The sequence below is a fragment of the Felis catus genome, chromosome B4 (assembly GCF_018350175.1).
Source record: "Felis catus isolate Fca126 chromosome B4, F.catus_Fca126_mat1.0, whole genome shotgun sequence".
NCBI classification, from domain to species: domain Eukaryota; kingdom Metazoa; phylum Chordata; class Mammalia; order Carnivora; family Felidae; genus Felis; species Felis catus.
Window position 1 is genome coordinate 95,112,050 of NC_058374.1, and position 24,011 is coordinate 95,136,060.

At 43.8% G+C, this 24,011-nt stretch overlaps 1 protein-coding gene across 4 annotated transcripts in view; it reads right to left on the bottom strand.

The window, feature by feature from the left end:
* The window catches only part of PTPRB (protein tyrosine phosphatase receptor type B), a 118,471-nt gene that overhangs the window by 11,195 nt on the left and 83,265 nt on the right, over positions 1 to 24,011 (bottom strand). For all 4 annotated transcript variants that reach the window (XM_006933890.4, XM_003989041.5, XM_019835220.3 and 1 more), the window contains 13 exons: positions 23,587 to 23,736; positions 20,973 to 21,216; positions 14,683 to 14,789; positions 10,664 to 10,763; positions 9,785 to 9,868; positions 9,665 to 9,682; positions 9,462 to 9,543; positions 8,773 to 8,863; positions 8,011 to 8,087; positions 6,196 to 6,330; positions 4,819 to 4,941; positions 4,421 to 4,584; positions 2,552 to 2,687 (listed from right to left, as the gene is read on the bottom strand). In XM_006933890.4, the coding sequence (XP_006933952.2) occupies positions 2,552 to 2,687; positions 4,421 to 4,584; positions 4,819 to 4,941; positions 6,196 to 6,330; positions 8,011 to 8,087; positions 8,773 to 8,863; positions 9,462 to 9,543; positions 9,665 to 9,682; positions 9,785 to 9,868; positions 10,664 to 10,763; positions 14,683 to 14,789; positions 20,973 to 21,216; positions 23,587 to 23,736 (1,511 nt within the window). The remainder of the gene's footprint in view (positions 1 to 2,551; positions 2,688 to 4,420; positions 4,585 to 4,818; positions 4,942 to 6,195; positions 6,331 to 8,010; positions 8,088 to 8,772; positions 8,864 to 9,461; positions 9,544 to 9,664; positions 9,683 to 9,784; positions 9,869 to 10,663; positions 10,764 to 14,682; positions 14,790 to 20,972; positions 21,217 to 23,586; positions 23,737 to 24,011) is intronic.

The following is a 24,011-nucleotide window of genomic DNA, read 5'->3' on the forward strand; positions in this document are numbered from 1 at the left end:
CCAGAGTTTGGGGCAGGAGTATGCAAGTGACACATGACCCAAGAAGCCTCTGACAATAATTAAGGAGCCTGAACACTCTCTCTCTCTCTCTCTCTCTCTCTCTCTCTCTCACACACACACACACACACACACACACACACACACACGCCTCAAGACTACTTACAATGTAGTAAGCATTCTTAATCCCCAGATTATAAATTAAATATGGGTTGAGTTTGTAGAAATGACAATAAATAATGAAACACTGATCCTGACTTTTTAGCAACATAGTTGTAGGATATCAGTTCATTCATTTAGCAGGCAAAAAAAGAAAAAAATTGCATTTTGAGAGAAGGAAAACGAATTCCTACAGTCTTTGGGACTGGTAGTCTTATGGAGAAAGATGAAGGATGGCAGTTATGATATGGTGTGGTATAATTCTGCAAGCCTTAATGAAATAACAGAGCTAGACAGCTATGTTCAGGTCGCCAACAGTTGCTAAAACTGTTTAAGTGAAAGGCTCATGGGAAATGTTATAATGGATGGTCATTGTCAATTTCATCAAAAGAGTCTCCAGACGGGAAGGGTGTCCTGATGCGATGCAACAGGCAGTACTTGGCACCACCTGTAAAGCATTGGGGTGGTAAAAAGAAACCTGAATTTAATGGAACCTCTAGATCCAATGACCTGCTGACAAAAATTACAGGGAAGAGAGGAATATATTACCAGCATGAAAAAGCAGTCAAATCCAGAATGTGGGAAAAATCTGTGAACAAATTAAGCTGGTGTCTTTAACAAATAAATGGCTTGGAAAACAAGGGAGGGTAATTATAGATTTAAAAGAAATTTAAAAGAGAACTTCGACCAAAGGCAGTATGTGGACTCTGTTTGGATTCTTATGCAAACTAAGTGTGGAAAGTAATTTTTGAGATAATTAGGGATATTTGAACTCTAACTGGATGTTAGATGATACTAAGGGATTATGGTTAAAATTGTTAGGTGTAATAATTGTATTCTGGTCACAATTTTAAAAAGAGTCCTTATCTGTAAAGTATCTGCATCTACTTTATTTAAGGATGAAATCGTGTGATAAGTAGGATTTCCTTTAAAAATAAGGTTATGGGGTGGGGGATAGTGTGTGCAGGATGTAGATGAAAAAAGAGCATAGAATGCTGACAATTGTAGAAGCTGGAGTTCACGTGCATGGAAATTCACTATGCTATTTTCCCTAGATATATGAATTTTAAAAATTCCACAATAAAATATTAAAAATATAGTGTAATAATTGTTACAATGAAAGTACTCCCAGCCCAGGACAGTGGTGGTGACGGAGGGTCCCAGGTGTGGCCACTGCCTATGGGAAGCAAGGATGCTAGTATTTTTCCAAATGTGTTACAGCATGAGAGATCTGCAGGATATTAATATGTGCTGCACAAGAAAAGAATCCAGCCATCAAGGTGGTTGGGAATAGTGGGTTCAACAAAACTCAAGGGGAGCCTTTGCTGCAGGATGTTCCTGTTTTGTGGAGCACGGCTGCCTCCACAGTTTTCCTGTGTACTATAACTGCAAGAGGGGCATGTAGGGCTTTGTATCTTTCCAACAATGCGAATATATATATATATATATATATATATATATATATATATATACATGTGTGTGTATATATATATGTGTGTGTGTGTGTATATATATATATGTGTGTGTGTGTGTGTGTGTGTGTGTGTGTATATATATATATATATATATATATATATATATGGAGAGAGAGAGAGGGAGAGAGGGAGAGAGAGAAAGAGAGGATTTTGCAGAGTTGCTTGGGAAACACAAGGGTAAGAGAACTTGAGTCTTATAAGGCAATGATACAGGGGGGATAACAAGCTTGGTCTGTGTGTGAGCACAGATCTGACCCTGAGGCTGTGGGGCTAAGGGCCTGGGACTCTCTTGAATGGGTTTGAGTCCCAGCTTGGCCACTTCATAGCTGTGCAAAGCCCTTTAGCCTCTGAATCTCATTCTAGCCTGGAAATGGGAAATGATACTTCTCTTGTCTGTTTTTTTGTGAAAATTTAATGAGATAACATGTTCAAAAATGCCCTACAAATGTCAAAGGACAGCACAAATGGAAGCATTTATCCTTTGTAATCAATGTGCATGCAGTCCTTTGGGGTCTTTAGAGGTGGGCTGGGGTGGGCTGGAGGAGAGAAGAGACTGTAGTCTGTTTCTTTTTTCTTAATGGAAGTTCTGGTACTCACTAGCCAGCCTATCTGGAAATAACCTTCAAGACTGGCCTGGCCTTTCCCCCATGTACACCCACGTACAATGCATTGATTTAAAACAGTGCTTCCCACCCACCTACAGAAGATGGGCAACCGGTGCAGTAAAGAAAAGGACATACATCAGCCTCAAGGTCACTGAAATATGTTTACAATGACGAGTCTGACAGAACACCTATATTCAGTACTCTTTCTCTTCCTAATGAGTCACAGTCATTTGCCCTTGTCAGATTAAAGCCTTGGACATTTTAGGGGAAAGAGGAAGGGAAGGTGATCTGTGTCCTTCAGCCTGTAACTCTTACCTCGGTCTGGACCATGTGAACCCTGTGAAGTCTTAGGTCGTGCACCGCTCCATAAATGTCCACAGAGTCTTTGGAGTCTAATTGCTGGAGGATTCTGTCCAATGCGATAAAGGTTCCAGTCCTACCCACACCGGCACTAGGAGAGAGAGTGAAGGAAGACTGAGCCTTTTTTCTTAAATTAGCCTTTCAGGACTGCATCCCCAGAGACTCTAGGCCCATCTTTCTTTTCCCTTCCAGGTTATGAGAGAATATGGGAATCCTTCTTTCCCTCTGAGAAAAGTTCCAGCTTTTCATCTCTTTTCCCTTCCTTCCTCTACCTCCCCCGCCCCACCAGGGATAAGTGCTTCTCTACACTTAGTGTGCGTTTCCATGGATGTTTTATACTTTTCCTGCATACATGTAAAACCATGAACCATATACTCATTTTTTATGTTCCAAAAATTGACCAAAATGGTAACATGTTTTATGTATCCTTCTGCCAACTTTCTTTTTACTCAGTATTGTGTTCTGAGATTTATCCATGTTGTTACATGCAGATCCACTTTCTTTTTTTTTTTAATTTGGTTCTTATTTAAGTTTTTACTTATTTATTATTTTTGAGAGAGAGAGAGAGAGAACCAGCAGGGGAGGAGCAGAGCGAGAGGGAGACAGAGGATCTGAAGCAGGCTCTGCACTGACAGCAGAGAACCGGACTCAGGGCTCTAACTCACAAACTGTGAGATCATGATCTGAGCTGAAATCAAGAGTCGGACTCTTGACTGACTGAGCCACCTAGGCGCCCCAAGATCCACTTTCTTTTAACTACTCCACAGAGTTCATAAACCACTGCCAACCTATCCCCTGCTAATCTATTCCCTACTGACAGGCAATGAGATCATTTTTAGTTATTCTCCTTTAAACATTGTGTTGCAGTGAGCCTCCTTGTGCACGTGCATGGGGACTTCTCTAGGGTTGATATCTAGAAGCAGAACTGATGGGTCATTGGGAAGCTAGAATCCCTAGCTTCAGTAGGGATTGCTGAATTGCTTCCCAAAGTGACTGTGTAACGGGAGGTTTCTGATGCACAGATTTGTAAGATAAAGAATAACGGTTCTCAAGTGGTCCCGGCAGAAATGCCAGCCATTCTTCAGAAAGCAGGAAGCTCCTGAGTGCTTCACATTCCCATTAAAAGCATCAGGGTTCCAATGACACATAAAAGCCAGGCTCCTAGGGTGCTGGGCTAACTGCGAGGAAACGAGGGCATCTGACATTTCTCTTACTGTAGCAATTCCCTGCTCTTTATTTCTTAGTGCCATTCGGTCAGGGCTATCAAAGTGTTGCTGCAAACATTAACTAGCTAAGCATCAGGCTCCCCAGAGACGAAGAGTGAGGCATTGCTTGTTAGGCTGGTTATATGGGTATGCAGTCCAAAGCAAAGAGAAGTCAAGACAGAACAGAGATTTAAGAGCAAAACTGGGTGCTCCAGATGGCAAGTGCTACTTGACCTGCAGGGAGGTCTGGAGCAGGGATCTGGAAGGGTGCTCAGGGTTTATACAAGCGGAGCAGAGAGATTTGGCCATTCCAAAGAGTAAGGATGGCAAGAGGCGAGAATAGGCAGGTTTGTGGAGAGCGTGGGAGGGAGGTTTCCAGGAATTTGGGTTGGGAAGTGAGACGGACCCACTTATGGCGGGCCTGGAAGTCACATAGGGACTTTGCATTTTGTACAGCAGCAAAAAGAGCAAGAGGGAGAGAGAAAGGGATGGAGAGTGAGGGTGAGAGACAGGTGGAAGGTGAAGAAAGGGAGAAAGAAGACAGGAGAGAGCACAATAATGTGCTCTCAGCCTGAGCAGGCCGGTTGGCCCAGACGGACGCTCCACTCCCCGTCGGTACCTGCAGTGCACCACGGTGGGCCCGGCACCGGGGCTTCTGCTGATGTAATCCCTGACGGTTCTCACGAACTGGATCAGGGACTGGGTGGTTTCTGGGACCCCGTGGTCTGGCCACACTGTGTAGTGAAAGTGGCGGATGAGTCTGTGTGCATCGAGCTGTTCCTCCTGGAAGGCAGAGGGGATGATAAGAGGAAGGACACCCCCCACCACCACCAAAAAAAAAAAAAAAAAAAAAAAAGAGGAAGGACCCAAGGCAAACATACAAGTCTGACATCTGATGCCACTCAGCAACTCCCATGAGCTGAAACTATGGGGGAGGAAGCGGCAAAAAGGGGATTCATGGGTGTCCTGTGTCTTTCCAATAGGGGCTGTTAGGTTAAGTCAAACAGACAAACATACGCTGCATATCCTAAATTCCCGGATGGTCCACTCAGGCAGCACAGACTCTGAGAGCATCTGCAGGATGAGGTCCCCATAGTAGAGGGAATCCTGGTCTGCTGGCCAGTAATGGTCACACTTTACCTAGAGGAAGACAGAGATATGTGAGTCTGGAAACGTGACTCCTCTATGAACCTGGATGTTTCCTCCTCAAAACATCTTCCTGAGCTGGAATCTAGGGTCAGCTGCTAGAGCATCTGACCATCTGCTCTACATCAGTGTGCTCAGGGCCAGTGCTCAAACCAGGCTGCAGTTGCGAAGGAAGGAGAGACTTGGAGGGAGCTCTCCTTGGAGACTATCCAAGGAGTGAAGCCCTGACTTTGGGTTCACATACCTTTCAGGCACACTGTTCCAAGGCTTGAGCTTTCTGTTGATTTCCTTTGCATTTCAATTCCACTGGCCCATAACCCACATGTTACAATAGTTCTTTCTCAAGAAAGTTCTAGGTGGGCAGAGGAAGCCAATGTCTTCTTGGCCCTGTTTTGTTTCTATTTTGATATCACTGTCCTCACCCAGACCAAATGCCATGTGCCAAGTGATATTTGAAAATTCGGAACATTTAGCTAAGCTTCAATTTACATGTAGGAAGAAAGGAGGGAGAATTATGAACCCATATTTATTGATCACAGATACTGGGTATTTTATATGCAATCTCTTTTTTCATCCTCAAAATAACCACACAAAATAGAGGCTTATAAATGCATTACAGGGTTTGCTTAATTTTTCCAGATAACTATTTTATTTTATTTTTAAAGCTTATTTATTTTTGATGGGGGGGGGGTAGGGGCAAAGGGAGAGGGAGAGAGAGAGAGAGAGAGAGAGAGAGAGAGAGATTTTCAAGAAGGCTCCACACTGTCAGCTCAGAACCTAATACATGGCTCCAACCCACAAACTGTGAGATCATGACCCGAGCCAAAACCAAGAGTTGGACACTTAATGGACTGATCCACCCAGGCGCCCTCGATAACTATTTTACTTTGTGTCTGCAGCCTAAAGTTTACTTCTTCTTTCCTAAAAGTAGGGGCAGAGCCAGTGATTCTGGCAAGGTATACACTGAAGGGTGGAACAGACAAGGAGCCACCTAATATTTCTGTGTCATGGGCACTTCTGATGATCCCAGTCTTCAAATGGAAACACCTTTGCCTGAAACTTCAGACCCAGCATCAGAAGTGGGTATCACCCAGGTAAGCCTCTTGTAACTGAGTGGCTGAATTCACTAACAATGTTCTCACATGATCCCTCCTTCGCTTTTATGGAGTTTAACTCTCGGAGGTGGGGTAGAATTCCATCCTGGGGGCGGTAAGCGAAGTTCGGAAGTCAGGGAGACTGTTTACTCACCCTGCCCTTCTCCACACACTGGGTCACCATGACGATGTTGTGAACATTCTGTTCCCACGCCATTTTCCAGAAGTCATCCTTGGTGCCAGGAAGAGGTCCCTGAGTAGCAATGTATTCTCTTCTGAAGTTGTTGCCCTGTGATGAATTTACAACATGGAGAGTCAGGAACAATGGGCTTCCTCAGGACTGTAAACAGAGGGTTATCTCTGCAGGCTACATGATATATAGGTCTTTGCCAGATCCCTGACTTGAGAAAAAGATACTAACACAAGTGTCAAGGCTTGGGAACAGGAAGGACAAAGGCCGGAACACTGAACTATTGTTAGGAGCCTGCTTCCCATTTATTAGGCTGGGTCTATTCTAAGAGGCAATGGAGGACTCAGGCAATAATCTAGACAGTGTGTGTGTGTGTGTGTGTGTGTGTGTGTGTGTGTGTGTGTGTAGGAAGGGACTGTCTGAGGGACTGACTTGGATCAGCCTCTTCCCCTATTCAATGTAGGGGAGCTTTAGACATTTTGGATAGTTGATACGAGCGCTGGTTGGAGACATCGTACAAGGGAAAGTTAGGGGAAGGGAAACCATTGTTTATCGAGCATCTACCATATACTGTGGGGCAGGACTTCCACAGATCTTACTTAATCTTCACCACAACTCTATGAGCTAGGATATTTTCATCCACTTATTCTGCACTCCAGGAAGACAGAATTACTTGCAGCTCCTAGCTGAAGTTCCTTCTCTCCTTGCCTCTCCTCGGGGCCCCTGCACTGTGTCACCTCTGCCACCCCCACGCCCGCCCACCCAAACACTGCCTCTCGGCTGGCTAGTCCTTATTTAGCCTCCATGTTTCAGCATGTTGCCTGCTCTGCTGAGCCTGCCTTTATCTTCAGCTCTGCGGGCTGGTGGTCTCCTCCCAGAAGCTCCCCTGGCCACCCCTAGCTTCTTGCTCCCCAGAGACCAGCAGCCCGGTGATGACCTGGGGAGCTTGTGAGAAATGCAGAATCCCAGGTCCTACCCAGCCCTGCCGAATCAGAGTCTGCATTTTAACAAGACCCTACATGCTGTGGATGTACGTTGATGGTGGAGAAGACTTCTCTAGCCTGTTTCCCATGGCATCGCCTTGTCATTTCCTGATGTCCCGACTCTTCTCTGATGGTCAGGATTCCACCTGACCTTATCCCTGTACATAGCTCAGCATCTGACTTATAGTTGCTACTTAACTGCATAGTGTTTATTGAGTGAATGAATAATTATTTGAGGTAAATATTATTTTCCTCATTTTTGGGGAAAGAAAATGAGGCCCCAAGAGGTGACATAACTTGCCCGAGGTCACAGAGTCAGCAAGGGGCAGAGATGAAATTCAAATGTGAAACTATCTGACCTTAAAGTCTTTTCCACTGTAGTGTGCTGTGGGAAGTTGGCAAGATGCTAGTCAGAATTTGAGCCCAATAGTTTGACACAACTTTTGAGTTCTGTCTTTGGTTTTCAAAAATCCAAATAACATTGAGTCAGCTCCCCTAGCTGGGTAGCCTGAGCCATGGAGCTTCTTTAGGGAGCTCTAATCTTTGCTGAGAGCTGCAGAGAGAAGACTAGCCTTGACAATGCCTCCTGAGCTCATTATCATCTTGTGTGACTATAGCCATTGTGAAAAATGGGCCCTAGCAGTGATGGAATTGCACCCCCTGTGTTTTATGGCAATCAGACCTATGTGCTTCCAGACCTGGGAACAGTGTGGGAGCATGTGGGAGGAAAGGTGTCTGCAATGTAGCCACCCATCAAAGCTTCATCCCAGGCACTACGGCTTAATGGTTCACTTACAGGGATGTAGCTGGCATTGATGTAGTCTGAGCACGGGTCATCATCTACATTGGACAGCTTCACTCGAGAGGCATCATCTGGAAGGAAGTTGATTGAGAGTCACTGGATCTTAGGATGATTTTTTCTACTGTTTGATGGAAGGCTTGGTATTTGATATGCATTAGCTCTGACCCCCAAAACACCCAGAGGGAGGTATTCTCATCTCCATTTGCAGATGAGGGTCAGACAGGGTGACTGATTTGCCAAGTTGCTCAGGCGGCCCATAAACACACAAACAAGCCAAATGCTCTTTGAGGCCCCCTCTGCTCTTTCCTTCATAACACTATACCTTTCCCCGATGGAGTGGCTGGCTCCCTTTCACAGCCGGAATAAATACAATCCAGAACAACTATTTTCTACTGCCTCACCTGCTAGGGTCAGGATAATAAAAAATATATAATAACTCCTAACTTAGGACTTGAAGGAAACCCACACTGGCCTTTGCTGTTAACCCCATTACTGCTCCCAGGCTTCCAAGGAGGTGCAGTAGGACCACGTGGTGACATGTCAACAGCATGAGAGGTGTCATAGCGGGTTGCAAGCTGGTTGTTACCCACTGAAGGGAAGTGCAATAACATACAAGTCATTCCTTTTTAAAGGCATTCAGAGCCTCAGATCTTCCATATTCAGCTATACCATATTTCTTTAGCCCCATTTTATTCCTAGAAAAGAGAAGAAATGGCTAGAGGAAGACAGCTTGACACATTTCAACACAAAACTCACAGGGCAATATATTGTTGTATCGATTTTTCCCTCTGTTCTCCGGCAAGAGTGCAATGTCACATGATTGGTTTCGACCCACGTCTTTCAAGTCCTATTAGGTAAAAAAGAAGTTTGCAGGTGGAGAATATGAAATAAGAGAAGGCAAATCATACAGTCCTCGAGATACATAATGATCTAACAACATGTCCCAGTAGTTGCTGTTTACGGAATAGCTCTGATCCCCACAGCAGAAGAGCTGTTCTCACCTCCAATCTACAGATGAGGCTCAGACTGGATAACTAACCTGCCCCAGGCCACACACGTGGCAAAGCCGGGAACCGAATCCGCAGCCTGGGCACTTTTCACCAAACCACATTGTCTCCCAGTCCAGCAAAATGCCAGGTTAAATAATAGACAGAATTAGGTTTACATCTGAGATTTGTTAATTCTTTCTTAACGTCTTGTCCAAGTAGCACTTTGCTTGCTGTGCTGTTCTGGAGATCAGACTGGCCTCTGGGACCCAGTGGTGCATCAGCAGGGAATGGATTCGGGCATAAAAGAGCGGTCAGCTGAGATCCTACGGGTCAGCCTGTGACTCCACGGGAGACTCCACGTGGAGGGGAGGAGGGAAGGGAAAGGGAAAGGAGGGAGGCTGGAAGGGAAATTCTAAGGACTGGGATTGCTAAAGCATCACGGAGCCCAAGTTGTACCTCGTATTCCTTGGATAGAAGGTAGTTGGAATCAGCTTGCAGCTTCATGAAGTGCCCTTCGAACTGATTTATTATTATTGGGCTATAGTTAAAAATAGAAAAAAGAAAAAGAAAATTACTGACGTAAAGGGAAACTGCCATACCCAATCTGGGTTGTATTTCAAAAGCAGATAATATAGTAATTAATGAGTTCTCTCTCTTACCAAGACGTTTTCCGGTTACTGTGAGGGACGCCAAAAGAAGAAAGACCTCGTTAGCAAATCTCACATAAAACAATCAACTCATCTTTCCATACATTATGTGAAGGAAAATGTGGCGCTCACCCTTTCTGGCCCAGGTTCAAGTGGACAGATAATGGTCGATCCCGGCGAATGCTCAGGCGGGCAGAGGGCCTTTCTCGACCAAGGCTGAAACATAAGGGAGAGGGTTTATATTCTGATTATGAAACTTGATTCAAACAAAATTTTCCATTTATGGTGAGGCTGTGCATGTCTGTGCAAATATGGATTTTTCAGTATTCATGTAGATTTACACTCAGCCAACGTCTCTTTGAGGGGAGGAAGAACATAAAGAAGAAATAGATTTTTCCCACTCAGAAACGGATCTCTGCAATAGCTGAAGATTTGTCTTCTGGTTTTTGGCTACAGGTCATAATCACTTCCCACACTCTCAATAAAACTTTCCTTAAAAAAAAACCCCCCAGTAAACCTTAGATGCAAGACATGACTGCAAGAGGGAAGACAATGTGCCAAATAAAACAAATTCCCTAAGAGGAGGGGGTGTGGCTTTGGGGCCACCTGCTATTTGGTTCTTTTTGGTCCCTTCTTAAATTAGCATGGCAAATATGACCACGACGTGGTGATGTCAACCATACTTTTCAGCATATTTCAGAAAAGCACTTGGGTGGGCAATTCACAGACATCTCTATCTTCAGGAGCAAAAGGAGTTATTTCACATTCAAATGAAGAAGCTACAGATGGCCCCTCAGTCATTTGGCTGGGGCAAAATTCATCAATGGTCGTGGAGGGGCTGAATAAAACGAGTCATTGTTGGAGGGTTTGACTTGTTTTTCTCCAGAAACAAAGATGATTTAGCCTGGAGAAAGGAAATTCTTTTCCCTTCTTACTTCTCAGGCTAACAGGCATTTTCAAAGGCACCTTTAAAGTTGGGAGCCCAATCACCATAGGAATCTTTGTACTCACCTAGCTTTCTGTCTGCAGATGAATAAGGCAACAATGGCCACCAGCATGCCAATTAAGAACAGACCGGCACTCACACCTTCAATAACTCCAAATAAAGGCTCTACAATAATCCAGAAGGAAATAACAAACCCAGGTAGGAAAATTAGTGCTAAAGAACCAGGAAGCCAGCTACTGAAATCCTGTCTCCCTAGGGACATTATTACGGAAGAATTCAAATGATGGCCACACTGGAGTATTTACTAGATCACGGAGGAGTGTGCAGCCGGGAAGGTGAAACACTGGCTCCTACACTGGAATGGCAGGTCAGTCCTTACATGTTTGAAGTTCATGGCGTTCAGCTTATAAAGGAATTTTGGACTCATTTGTGCTTGTTATGGAAAGGCCAGCAGTTTGCCACCAAGATAAAAATGTTATTTCAGGGGCGGCTGGGTGGCTCGGTCAGTGAAGCGTCCAACTCTTGACTTCAGCTCAGGTCACCATCTCACAGTTCGTGGGTTTGAGTCCTGCGTCAGGCTCTGCGCTGGCATGAGGAGCCTGCTTGGGATTCTCTCCCTCCCTCTCTCTCTCTCTCTGCCCTTCCTGTGCACTCTTCTCTCTCAAAAATAAACTTTAAAATAAAATAAATTAAAAAAATAAAAGTTTAAAAATCCTATTTCGTTCATATGAAACAAGTAATGAGTAGCACTGGGGACTTTTGCAAATCCAGTGAATTACTGAGAGCTATTTTAATGAAATCTTATTTTTATTATCTGGTATAATACTACCTCTGGGAGTTTATGAATAGGTAAGAGTAGACTATTTTTAAAACAGCATTATTGAAATACAATTCACATACTATGCAATTCACCAATTTATTTAAAAAATTTTTTTTAATGTTTATTTTATCTTTGAGACAGAGAGAGCATGATTGGGGGAGGGGCAGAGAGAGAGGGAAACACAGAATCTGAAGCAGGCTCCAGGCTCTGAACTGTCAGCACAGAGCCCGACGTGGGGCTCGAACTCATCAACTGCGAGATCACGACCTGACCCAAAGTCAGATTCTCAACCGACTGAGCCACCAAGGCGCCCGGCAATTCGCCAATTTAAATTGTGTAATTCAATGCTTTTTGGTACAGTCATGGAGTCTGACAAACATCCATCACCACATTCAATTTTCTAACATTTTTGTCACCCCTCAAAAGAAACCCCATACCTCTTAGCAGTCACTCTCCATCCTTCCCCAGCTCCTGGCAACCAAAACTCTACTTGTCATCGTGGATTTGCCTATTCTGGACATTTCGTATAAATTGAAACATAAATAGGTGGTCTTTTGTCATTGGTTTCTTTTACTCAGCATTATGTTTTCAAAGTTCATCCATGTTGTAGCATGGGGTCAGTATTTTGTTCCTTTTCATAGGTGGATAATATTGCATGGAATATATAACATATTGTTTAGCCATTCATCCACTGATGGACACTTGGGTTACCACTATTTGGGGGTTATTATAAATAATGCTGCTACGAACATCTGTGTACAAGTTTTTGTGTGTGCGTATGTTTTCATTTCTCTTGGGTACATAATTAGGAGTGGAGTTGCTGGTTTGGGTAGATGGTAACTCTAGGTTTAACATTTTGAGGAACTGCAGAAATGTTTTCCAGAGCAGCCAAACCATTTTATATTCTCACGAGCAATGTAGGAGGGTTCCAATTTCTCCATATCCTCGCTAACACTTGTCAGTGTCTTTTGATCACAGCCATTCCAGGGGGTGTGAAGTGATGTCTTACTGTGGTTTCGATTGGCATTTCCCCTAATGACTAATGATGCTGAGCATCTGGTCATGTTCTTATTGGCCATTTGTGTATCTTCTCTGGAGAAACATCTATTCATATCTTTTGCTATGTGACTTTTTAAAAAAATGTTTATTTATTTGGTGGGGGGAGCGAGTGGGGGGGGAGGGAGGGGGTGGAGAGAGAGAGAGAGAGAGAGAGAGAGAGAGAGGGAGTCCCAAGCAGGCTTCACACTGTCAGTGCAGAGCCTGACACAGGGCTTGATCTCATGAACTGTGAGATCATGACCTGAGATGAAATCAAGAGTTGGATGCTTAACCGACTGAACCACTAAGCACCCCTGTTGTTTGACTTGTAAGGTAACAGTTCTTCACATATGTTGGACATGTGACCCTTATCAGATATTAATTTGCAAATAATTTCTCCCATTCTGTGGGCTGTTTTTTCACTTGCTTCATGGTCCTGTTTGAAGCACAAAAGTTTTCAATTTTGACCAAGTCCTATTTATCTTTTTTTTTTTTTTTTTTTTTCCTTCTGTTGCTTGTGCTATCACTATCAGACCTAGGAAATCATTTCTTAATCCTAGGTCACAGATTCTTACTCCTGTGTTTTCTTTCAAAAGTTGCATTGTTTCAGCTCTTATATTTAGGTCTATGGAGCAGCCTGTTTTTGAACTTGCACTTGAAGCCCTTGGATTTTATTTGTTCAATGTTGCTATTCGAGATGTATTAAATCAACACAATCTTTTAATGTGGTTAATATTCTTTTTTTGGATATATGTTGACTATCTTCCTTTGCTGGACTACATACAATTTTTGTTGTTTTCAAATAGGAAAGAATTGTGTTTACAATGCCCCTACTTAACTTTCAATTACAAGCAAACACATCTAAGTCCTCTTAACTGTGTTCTGATCCCTTTTTGGTTTGAAAAGTGGGAGATTATCCCTATATTTGGCATAAATAGACGGGAGTGTTTGTGAGGCTGAGTCATCTTTTGTCATGCAGCATGAGAGACTGTTTTAGCTATGAAGAAGAACTTCCTGAGACCAAGCATTGTGGAACACTGGCTACAGGGAAACGCTGGGACAGAAGACGGTATCAGGGAACAAGGTGCTGAAAAATGAGGCTGTTTGCAGCATGATGGTCATATTCTGAGGCAATGCAGGGCAGAGGTTAAGGACTCCAGCAGAAAATGCCAGAATTCCACTTCTACTATCCTGGGCAAGTTACTTAAACCTCTTGGTGTCACAGGTCTTCACCTTTGAAATAGAGGTGATAACAGTATCTACCACAAAAGGCTATAGTAAAGATTGGATAAACTATTTCATGTACCAAGGTGATAGTAAATATTACCTGCTATTATTATTCAGGCTTTCCCTCTAGAACACTAGGGAAGTTTCTTTCATAAATTTATGTAGTCTTTTTTAAGTTAACATTTTTTTATGGTGTAAAAGTAACATAAGCAAAAAGGGAAAAAAATCATCTTATAATCCCACTACTTTGAGATATTCATTGTTAATACTTTAAGAACAATTTTTTTAATGTTAATTTTGAGAGGAGGGGAGAAGGGGAGGGAGAGGGGCAGAGAGAGAAGGAGACCCAGAATCCAAAGCAGAGTGTAGGCTTTGAGCTTGTCAGCACAGAGCCCGACAAGGGGCTCAAACCCATAAACTGCGAGATCATGACCTGAGCCTAAGTCAGACGCTTAACCAACTGAACCACCCAGGAGCCTCAATATACTTTTTTTTTTCTTTTTTACGTAAACGCTATGCCCAACGTGGGGCTTGAACTCACGACCCCAAGATTAAGTCGCATGTTCTACTGACTGAGCCAGCCAGGCACCCCTCATTGTTAATACTTCGGTGGTTTTCCTTCTAGCCTTTTTTTTTCTATGCATTTCTATGTTTCTGCATACATACATTCTCACCTATGAGCAAAAGCCTTTTATACTTATATTTTGGCCTGTGCAAGTTCTTAATTTGAATGTTTTTCACTCATATTTTTAAAAACTTCATTTTTAATTAAAGAAATCTGATACTTCTACTTTCTTTTCAAGATTAATGCGCATTCAGTCCATTCCCCTTTAGAAGTATGAGCAATTTCTCTAATCCACATCATGCATGATCACATAGAGATTAAATTCCAAGTGAAAGCACATGTTCCCCTGTTAGCCAAGTCACCAGACTTAGGGACTCTTATAAGTGACACAGCAGTTGGTAGACGATGTGGGTAGATGAAGAGGTTAGCCTTACCTGACTCGGTGGTGATAGGCAAAGAGAAAAATGTGTCTGAGTAGAGGGGCTTCGTGAACTCCTTAAGGTCCTCATCAAACAGCTGTGTAAAAGCCCGAATGCTGATTCTGAAAGGGAAACCGATTTGAGTACAAATTAGTGTCTGTCCACAGTAAAGCTGACTAGAAAATGTGCTCAAGGAGAAACAAGGTGGGCCCCTGGTCAATATGTGTCCAAGGTAGGATATGAAATATGGAATCAGATGGACCTGGGTTCATTCATGCATTTATTCGTTTATTCGTCAAATGTTTACTGAGCCTCTACTATGTGCCAGTTCCTGTTCTAGGATCTGGGGATACTGCCAGGGACACAACAAAGACCGTACCATCCAGAGGCTACATACTCTAGTGTTAGAAGTCAGATAACATATATACAAATTCAATATGCTGGATGGTGATATGTACCATGAAAAAGAAAAGAGGAGAGTAAGGGAGAAAGACAGCCGTGGGGATGGGTACATGGACCTGCTCTATTCAGCACGTCAGTGAAGGGCTCTTGGATAAGAGGACATGTGCACAGAAATCAGAGGAGAGTCAGGGAGGCAGCCATGCCTGTGTTGCGGCAGAGGGAACCACAGTGGGGAAGGCACTGAGAAGAAAGACCAGATGGGGCCCAGCTTAAAGAGGAGAAGGGACGGGGCGCGCCTGGGTGGCGCAGTCGGTTAAGCGTCCGACTTTAGCCAGGTCACAATCTCGCGGTCCGTGAGTTCGAGCCCCGCGTCAGGCTCTGGGCTGATGGCTCAGAGCCTGGAGCCTGTTTCCGATTCTGTGTCTCCCTCTCTCTCTGCCCCTCCCCCGTTCATGCTCTGTCTCTCTCTGTCCCAAAAATAAAAAAATTAAAAAAAAAAACGTTGAAAAAAAAAAAAAAAGAGGAGAAGGGAGGAATTCAGGATGGGCCTAAGATTGGAGCTCAGTCATTTGAGAGAATAATGGCATCACTGATAGGAACGGGCATCTCAACTGGGGAAAGAAGAAGAGCTTTGCTCGGGCTGTGTTGGATTTACAGTGACAGCGAGGTTGATCTTGAAGTCTCCAGCTGACATTTGGAGTTATTCCAGCCGCCTGGACAGGAGAGCTGCCGAGGTGGCTGTCCACATGTCCATGTGGGACAGTGCCTGAGATTAGCTGGCCCTGAATTCAATAAGCAGCTACTAAAAGATGAAGTTGTAACCTCAGCCTGGATGAAGTCTCTTGTCCCCACCAAAAAACCTTGGTCTCATATTCTCTGGGCGAGCCAGGCCAGTCTGGATGGCCACACTCAGTTTCTGGGGATGTACCTTACTTAGAAAGGGTTTGAGATCATTTGAAGTGATTAAACAGGACAATGAACAAAAAGACTTTGTGGGACATGTTGTTTGATTTCAGATTTAAGGGAATCTTACCTAGAAGAGGAAACAGACATCGTTATTTTTCCTCTAGGCAGGCAGAATGAAGCCCAATAGGCTGAAGTCACAGGGAGGTATAGTTTGGGAATATAAAGTCACTTTGTAACACCTACAGTATGAGCTCCTGCACAGGTAGTGAGCTTTCAGTCATTGAGGGCATTTAAGCAGAGGCTGGAGGAGAACCCGCTCTCAGAGAAGCTATAGGAGAGCATCCCTGCACTAAGTTAAAAAGACTGCCTCAGGCCGGCTATTGAGGTCCTTCTCTTTCAAACTGTAGATTGGCTGAGACTATGAGGCTTGATTTATATGGGAAAACTTTCCTAGTGTTGATCTAAATCCTACAAAAGTGAATGGAAGTCTCTTTTTTTCCTTTAAAATAAATCTAGATTTGTTTCACCCAAATGTTCTGGGCAAATTGTTCTGCCCTCTGCCCTTCCTTCTAACTCATGCCCAAGTCCAAATGCAATCTTATAAAACGAACAAGATGATATTGATCAACCACATATATAATTTCCACCTCTAAAAGCTGCTTTCCAGCCGAAAGTTGTACTTCCAGGAATAACAGACTGTTGATGGAAGCATTGTGAGATGTCCCTCACGGGTAACAAGCAGTCAGCTTGTGTTAAGTGGGAAGGTGAGGAGTTGGTGTGTGTTGCTAATGCATTGTACTTTTGGAAAACGAAATGAGTCTCTCTGGTGAAAAGCGATTCTTCTATTTGTATAGTGATTTATAAGTGAAGAAGAATTTTCACAGACATGGTTCTACCTGATCATTTCCAACTTCTCCAATATAACAAGGAAGCTTATTATTATAATACGTCAGAGATTTGGAACCTGAAGTTTGGAGAGATTCTGTGTCTTGCTCCAGATCACAAAGAACAGCGGTGAAAGAAAACCAGACCCTGTGTTTTCTGAATCTTAGTCCAGATTTCTTTCTCTTATTTTCTCTTGGCTTCATTTCAGTTTGACAGCAATGACTTCTGTTGGAGGCATGGTAAAAAGGGCCCAGGCTAGGAAGCAGAGGTTCTGAGGTCTAGCTATCACTCTGTTGCTGATTAGATGAATGGCCCCTAAAGTTTTTTATGCCTTGGTTTCCTTCTTTGTAAATTAAAAGCATTGAGTGGGACAACCTTGACATGTTCTATTCTGAAATGCTAGCTGCAAAATGCAAAATACAATGTGGATGTAGATGAATAAGAACCTCTAGGAACCCAGATAGGAGACAATGCCCTAGTACAGGATTGCCTTCAATTCAATGGGTCAGTAGGAGCTCTGCTCTTAAACTCTTTCCAAAAATGACAGCGCCACCACATTAGCATTTAGCACCCATCTGGATCCTACCTTCCCGGTCTTGTCTTCCCTGCTACCCCTTTCCATGCTCTTCCCCCAATTTGAAACTGAACTATTTGCTCTTCTCTAAACAATCTGTGTATTTCTTTCTCTGCACTTTGACTCCCACTCTTCCCTCCACGTTGAATCTCCTTCTGTCCCTATCTCCATAGTTTCGAATCCTTCTCTACTTGTTAATGCTAAGCTAAAATGTTACCTCCTTCAAGAAGCCTTTTGAACCTTTACAGCATTTATTTACTCTCTTATGTCCCTCAGCATTTCTGCCTAGGTTTTACAGACCTCTTCTGCATATATATGTATATATATATACACATATATACACACATGTGTATATATATATATATTCAGTGTATACATATATATTATTATTTTAATTAACAGATACATGATAGTAATTACTTCAACTTTATATGTGTCCACAATCAGAAATCTATAGCACAAAGTTAGAGATCATGTGTTTCAATTTCCTTCATTTGGGGAAAATGAGGTCAAGAGAAGCTGACTACCTGATCGTGGCCACATTGCTATTCCATTTAGAATAGAAACAAAGCCTGGGGAGCCTTGATGGCTGAGTTAGTTAAGCGTCCAACTTAGGCTCAAGTCATGATCTCACAGTTCGTGAGTTCGAGCCCTGTGTCGGGCTCTGTGCTGATGGCTCAGAGCCTGGAGCTTGCTTCAGACTCTGTCTCCCTCTCTCTCTCTTGTGCTGGTGCTCTCAAAATGAATAAACAAACATTAAAAAAATACTCTAGAATAGAAACAAAGCCAGATCAGCACTTTATTAACTTCCAAAATGCCTCCCACCCATCATGATCTGCCCTTTCTCTTCCCATATGGAATGGAGTTAATTATACACCCAGTAATAGGAACCCAGTAGCAAATGGGAAACATTACATTTGTTGACATAATAAACTTGCAAAGCAGCTAAACCTAGCATTTCCCATTTCGTTTCAATCCTCTTCCCCTCACCACCCCCCCCCCCCCGCCGACCCCCATTCTCTCTCATCTCTGGAAAAAAGATGCCTGATAGCTTTGAGGGTCACTATGGTGACCATCATCTTGAGACAGGTAGAATTCTGACTGTATTAAGCTAGGGGTCAGCAGCCATCACACAGGATACCACGTAGTGTGTGGTTCCCCCACATACTTTGAAAGGCTGTGCCTCCTCTTATCAAGCATTATCTGCCTGGCATGCTTTTCACAGGACTGAACCAAATGTGGGGAAATATAGGGAAGCTGTGTTCTAGAAAACATGTAAGTATGGCATGAGTTGATCAAGCTATAATAAGAAATGTGTAAGTATTGATAGAGCAACTTGGGTCATTCCCTTATTTGTTCACAAACATTTAATGAGTGCCTCTTTGGGGCCAGGTATTTGTCATATTATTTTGTCTCTATTAGACTACAAGCTCTCGTAGTCTAGTGAAAAGGGTAAGTAGCCAAACAAAGGGCTGAAAAGTCCTGGTAAGTGAGGATTAGAGTGATGAAGGGTCTGGGTGCTGTGGAAATGGAGCTAGGGCCAACTGCCCAGTGTGGGTTGACAGGTTGATTGGGGTAATTTGAGGGCTGAGCTGGTTTCTGAAGTGTATGAAGGGATGCACCAGCCAGTCAAGGGAGGGGAGGGCATCCCAAATAGAGTGAAAAGAATGTGTGAGGGCTCAGAGGTGTAAGAGACGCATGCCACTGTCAAAGGAACTCCAAGTAAGGGTTAACAAAAGGCAGGGTGTACTTGTGACAGAAGGTAGGAGGCAAAGCAGGAGAGAGAAGGTGAGGGCTTTATGAGCCCTCTTTGGAATCTTCATTTACTCCTAGAAGTGACTGGGGACCACTGGAAGACCTTAATCGAGAAGGGACATGACCAGGTTTGATGGATCATCTACATTCCTCCTCAGGACAGCCCTGTGTTGTTATGCAGATGAGAGAAATGAGGATTTGGGAATTGAAATGCCATTTCCAAGGTTACACAGCTAAGTGGCAGCGCGTGAACTCAGTACAGGCTCTCCCAGGCCCTCAGCAGCCGTTACGAATGGGAAGGAGTGTGGTGGAGAGTGGTAGGCTCTGGGACAGACATGAGCCATCTACAGCTTCTCATTGTCCCTCTCTTAACTGTAGTAATGACTCAGTCATCTTCTCTCCTTCTCTTTCAGAAAGCAAACAAACAAAAAACAGCCTCCACTTTCCAACTCACAAATCGAATAGAGCCACTGGGAGACTTTTGTTCAAATCTCCTTGAGTCCATGTGACCGAGGAGCTGAGGCATCTCTTGATTCTTACAGGAACTAAAGGATTCCAGGGCTCTGATCTCCCTCACATTTCTCCTTTGTTCTGTCTGAGATCTCACCTCCTTCAGGTAGGCTCATATGGTCTCTTCTGGAATAGAAGACCATATGAGCCCACCTCACTAGTAAGATCGTATAAGTTTACTCTGAAGATGCCAACCTGGGCTAGGGTGGAAATCACATTTTTATGGTGAGTCCTGGGCAGAGGGAGTTACACAGAGTTCTTGCCCAAGGTGAGTTTTCTGGTTTAGGAAAACTGTTGGCCTGCCTGTGTTGATTCTAGGGAGGGACTGAGAATGTTCTCAGGTGTGATGCCGTGTCATTGTCTCCTTTTGGAGAATGTAGGAAAGTCTCTGCTGGGACTCAGGGATGATACTCAAAATATGTAAGAGTCAGTCAGACCTGGACACTGACCAACCCGCCATAGAGAACCTGACTGGCTGCCATCCTGGCTGGATGTCAGCTCTGCCAACACCTAAGAGAGACAGCACAGTCTCTGCAGAAGTACTGATCTTGGATGCTTGTAGCTTCTATCCAAGATGGCAACCAAGGTTCCCTTTTTCTTGAGGACTCTGGCTTGGGATGCTGTGTACTTCTGCTCACACTTGCTTTCGGGGAGCACAGTGTAGACCAAGGGCACTGCCAATTCCTATGACTGGAAGGGCCTGTTGGCTGCCATAGTGCTTCCTAGGGCCAAAGCAAACAGCTGCGCCTTTTCATCTGTCATCCTAGCAGGAGGAAAGGGTACTCCCATTCATTAAGGGGCCTTCGACTTCAAGAATTCTGTCTGGACCAAAGAGCACCTTTATCTTTTTATGCCTTAGAAGGTAAATAAATATGTGTAATTACAGCCCTCACTAGAAGTAGAAGATGAAACTTCATATTTCTTGGGTCTCCCTACACTCAATTTTTCTGTTTGGACATCTTCGCAGTCATTAAAATAGTAAATAAGTTGTTTTATTTGTACTAAAGAAGTTAGGAGAAAAAACAATCTATTAAGAACCTTCAATTCTTCATATAATGAATGAGAGCTTTTGCAGAGTGCCGAAGGCCGGCCTTCTTTACACATTACCTGTGAACGGGGGCAGGAATTCAACTTTTATAAATGACCCAGTAACATGTAGAACACTGTTGTAGTGCTGGTTATTAATCTACGGGAGCTCAAGTGCATCAGATGCCCAGACTGCTAAGGACCCAGTAGTGCAGCATGTCCCTTCTTGCAAAACAATACATCTAACCTGTAGGCAGTGCGCGGCTTCAGTGGTCCGTCACAAAATTTTTGCTGATTGGGGTCGCATTTTCCACCCAGGCTCTCCATCTCTGCTCCAAGCTTAATGTTAAAACTCTTGGAGTTGCTGTCGGGACTTTCGGCACATTTGCTGGCAAAGTAATCGGTCTGATACATTCGGATGGAGGCATTGTGCCTGTATTCTAGGTAGGAGGGCAGAGGGTGCTGTTGTTCTGGCTTCAGCTCATCACTGCCTGGAGGGAGAGAACCCACAGTGAAGCACTGGCTTTCTCGTGACTTCAGTGATTCCTAACTAGGTTTCTACGTCTGCCTCCTCTCACCCACCATCACCGGTCATCTCCAAAGTGCAGACTCTTTGATCTTGAAGGAGGCTGCGAAATTCTCCTAACGAAGTTAATTTTAATTCACTTCCCCTAGAATGAAAATTAAAGTGTGCGGATACAAAATTTTATACACACGCGTACGTATATTTATGCACACACCCTGTCATTTTTCTAGGAAATAGAATGTGTGTATTTGAGAGGTGAACTCACTGCATCTGATAATAATGTGTTCCAGAACTCCAGAAAGCTGGACACTCCCCACTGTGAGTCAGCCCACTAGACAAGCTCTCTACCTTGCCAATGACCATTGTAGCTGAACTAATAAGGAAATCCCTATGACCTAGGAAATAGGGAAGAGATAAGAGAAATCAAGTTCAAGTCCAGAGCAGTCACCCAACGGCACACTCCACGGGCCACACCCTGTCAGATAATTGCTCCGTGTACAGCTCTCTGTTATCTTGAGTACAGTTTAATCCTGGCTCGAATTTGGCCCCTCGTGCGGAACGCTTCCCAGAACTCTTCTCTGTCCACCCAGCCTGCTGTGTGTTTTGGCACTGCAAACTCGTTTTTGTGTTGGCTGGAGGAAAGCATAATTAGGAAGATAAATATTATAGAGATAGGATACCATTTACGATGCGTCGCAAGGAGCGGTATTGTGGGGGTTCACCACATCCCGGACTCTTGTTTAGTAAAATTTGCTCAAAATGAGTGGGTCTTGGAAATATTATCTTGTTGGCAGTAACTGAAAGGAATGCCGGGGCGCCTGGGTGGCTCAATCAGCTAAGTGTCCGACTTCGGCTCAGGTCATGGTCTCCTGGTTCATGAGTTCGAGGCCCGTGTCAGGCTCTGTGCTGACATCTTGGAGCCTGGAGTGGGCTTCAATTCTGTGTCTCCCTTTCTCTCTGTGCCCCTCCCCTGCTCATGCTCTGTCCCTCTCTGCCTCTCAAAAATTAATAAATGTTAAAAAAAAAATTAAAAAAGAAAAAAGAAAAGGAATGAACATATGTTAAGATGAACATATATGCTATGAATGACATTTACATGAGATGGACTGTTATCTTAGATCACCAGGGACGCACAGCCCAGCTCCATGGACATCAATAATCAAAACCCACATGGCCGGAGAACACAAGGCTGCCTTCTGGGGTATGGCCTCTTTTTGGTCACTGCCTTACATTCATGTAGTAAAACATCACCTTCACTACATCTTCATTAAATCTAAAATCTCTCCACAGTTTGCTGATTTATCTCCAACTATGAGATGTAAGGAAATCTGGGATGCACCACTGGCCGTTGAAATTATTTAATTAGTTACGCACAACCAACTTTAGTACAATTAAATTACATGTCAAAGCACATAGACTGTTAGACACCCGGTGAACTAAAGCACTATTTAGCCTAGGAGCTGCTCCAGCACTTGTCAGCTTTAAAGTTTCTCATCGTCCACAAATGTGTTGAAATAGAGATGCTTAAGAAACGCATGTGCAACCCTTTAAACAATTCTGAAAAAACAGAAGACGTGTAAAAGATACCACGCCACTCCAGACACAAACGTCTGTTTTGGAGAAATAGTGCACCAGCCCTCGGTGGCAAATACGACACTCCTGTAGGTGGTTTGACAAATGCTGACATGATAAACTCTAAAAATCGTACTTGAGGCCCCATGGAACGTTGTTGTAACTATTAGCCTGTAGAAATTAGGTAGACTTTGAATGCCTTCATAGACTAGAAAATGGAATATACTGCTGGCAATTCAGTAGAGAAAGGAAGGATGCTTTTCATGATCATCTGTTCCCTCTTTTCGGCTCTTGAATATTTCTTTGTGAATTGGTGAGTGGTTTGGAAGGGTGCGGTTCCTTGAGGTATTTGCGATTGGGGCGGGGAGGGCATTGAAGCATATTGCTGCTTAATGGCCGAACAAAACAAGTAGTGAACAGCATTGAATGAGTGTGAAGAAGGCTGTGTAGGTCAGTCCGTGCAATGCACTTCCAGCAGTGCCTGGCACATAGGAAAGGCTCCGTAAATGATAGTTATTTGTACTTACTGCTGTGGTTGCTATGATTATCAGTCACCCTTTTAATAATTAAACCCAGTGAATAATAGGCTTTATTGTTGAAAGTTTTTGTTACATCTCCCAGCATCCAGCAGAGAGGGGACAGAATTATATAAAGATTTAAGTTTTCCACTCTTCCAAACGTGTCACAGAAAGAGCCTCCACGGTGACCTTTGAGAAAGCAGTCCCCGTGTCCTACTGCTAGCAGATAATCCGTGATCACTTACCATCAGCCTCTCTCACTACCACTGTGAAGTATTTCACAGCTCCATTGGTGTCGCTGAACCAGCTGCAGTTGAAAGTGAAGTTGATGGAAGATTTGCTAATTAGCACATCCTTTTTATTCACACGGATATGTGGAGGTGGAGGAGGGGGCCCTGAAAAAGGATGGAGAAGGAACCCAGGGGAGTCACAACTCTGCTCTTCCATATAACAACAATCAGTGAACCGAAGGTCTCCACGCACCGACCTCAGTGTGTGCGCGCGCGCGTGTGTATGTCTGTGTGGAAAGCTTGTGATCCAGAAAACCTCCTCCTCTCCTGGAGGAAAGCAGGCAGAGGAAGTGATGTGCCAGTGGCACGTTAAACCTAATGAAAGAGGCAGCACCTCAGCAGGGTTTCCTGAAGTCATAGCACCAAACTGCTTAAAAGCT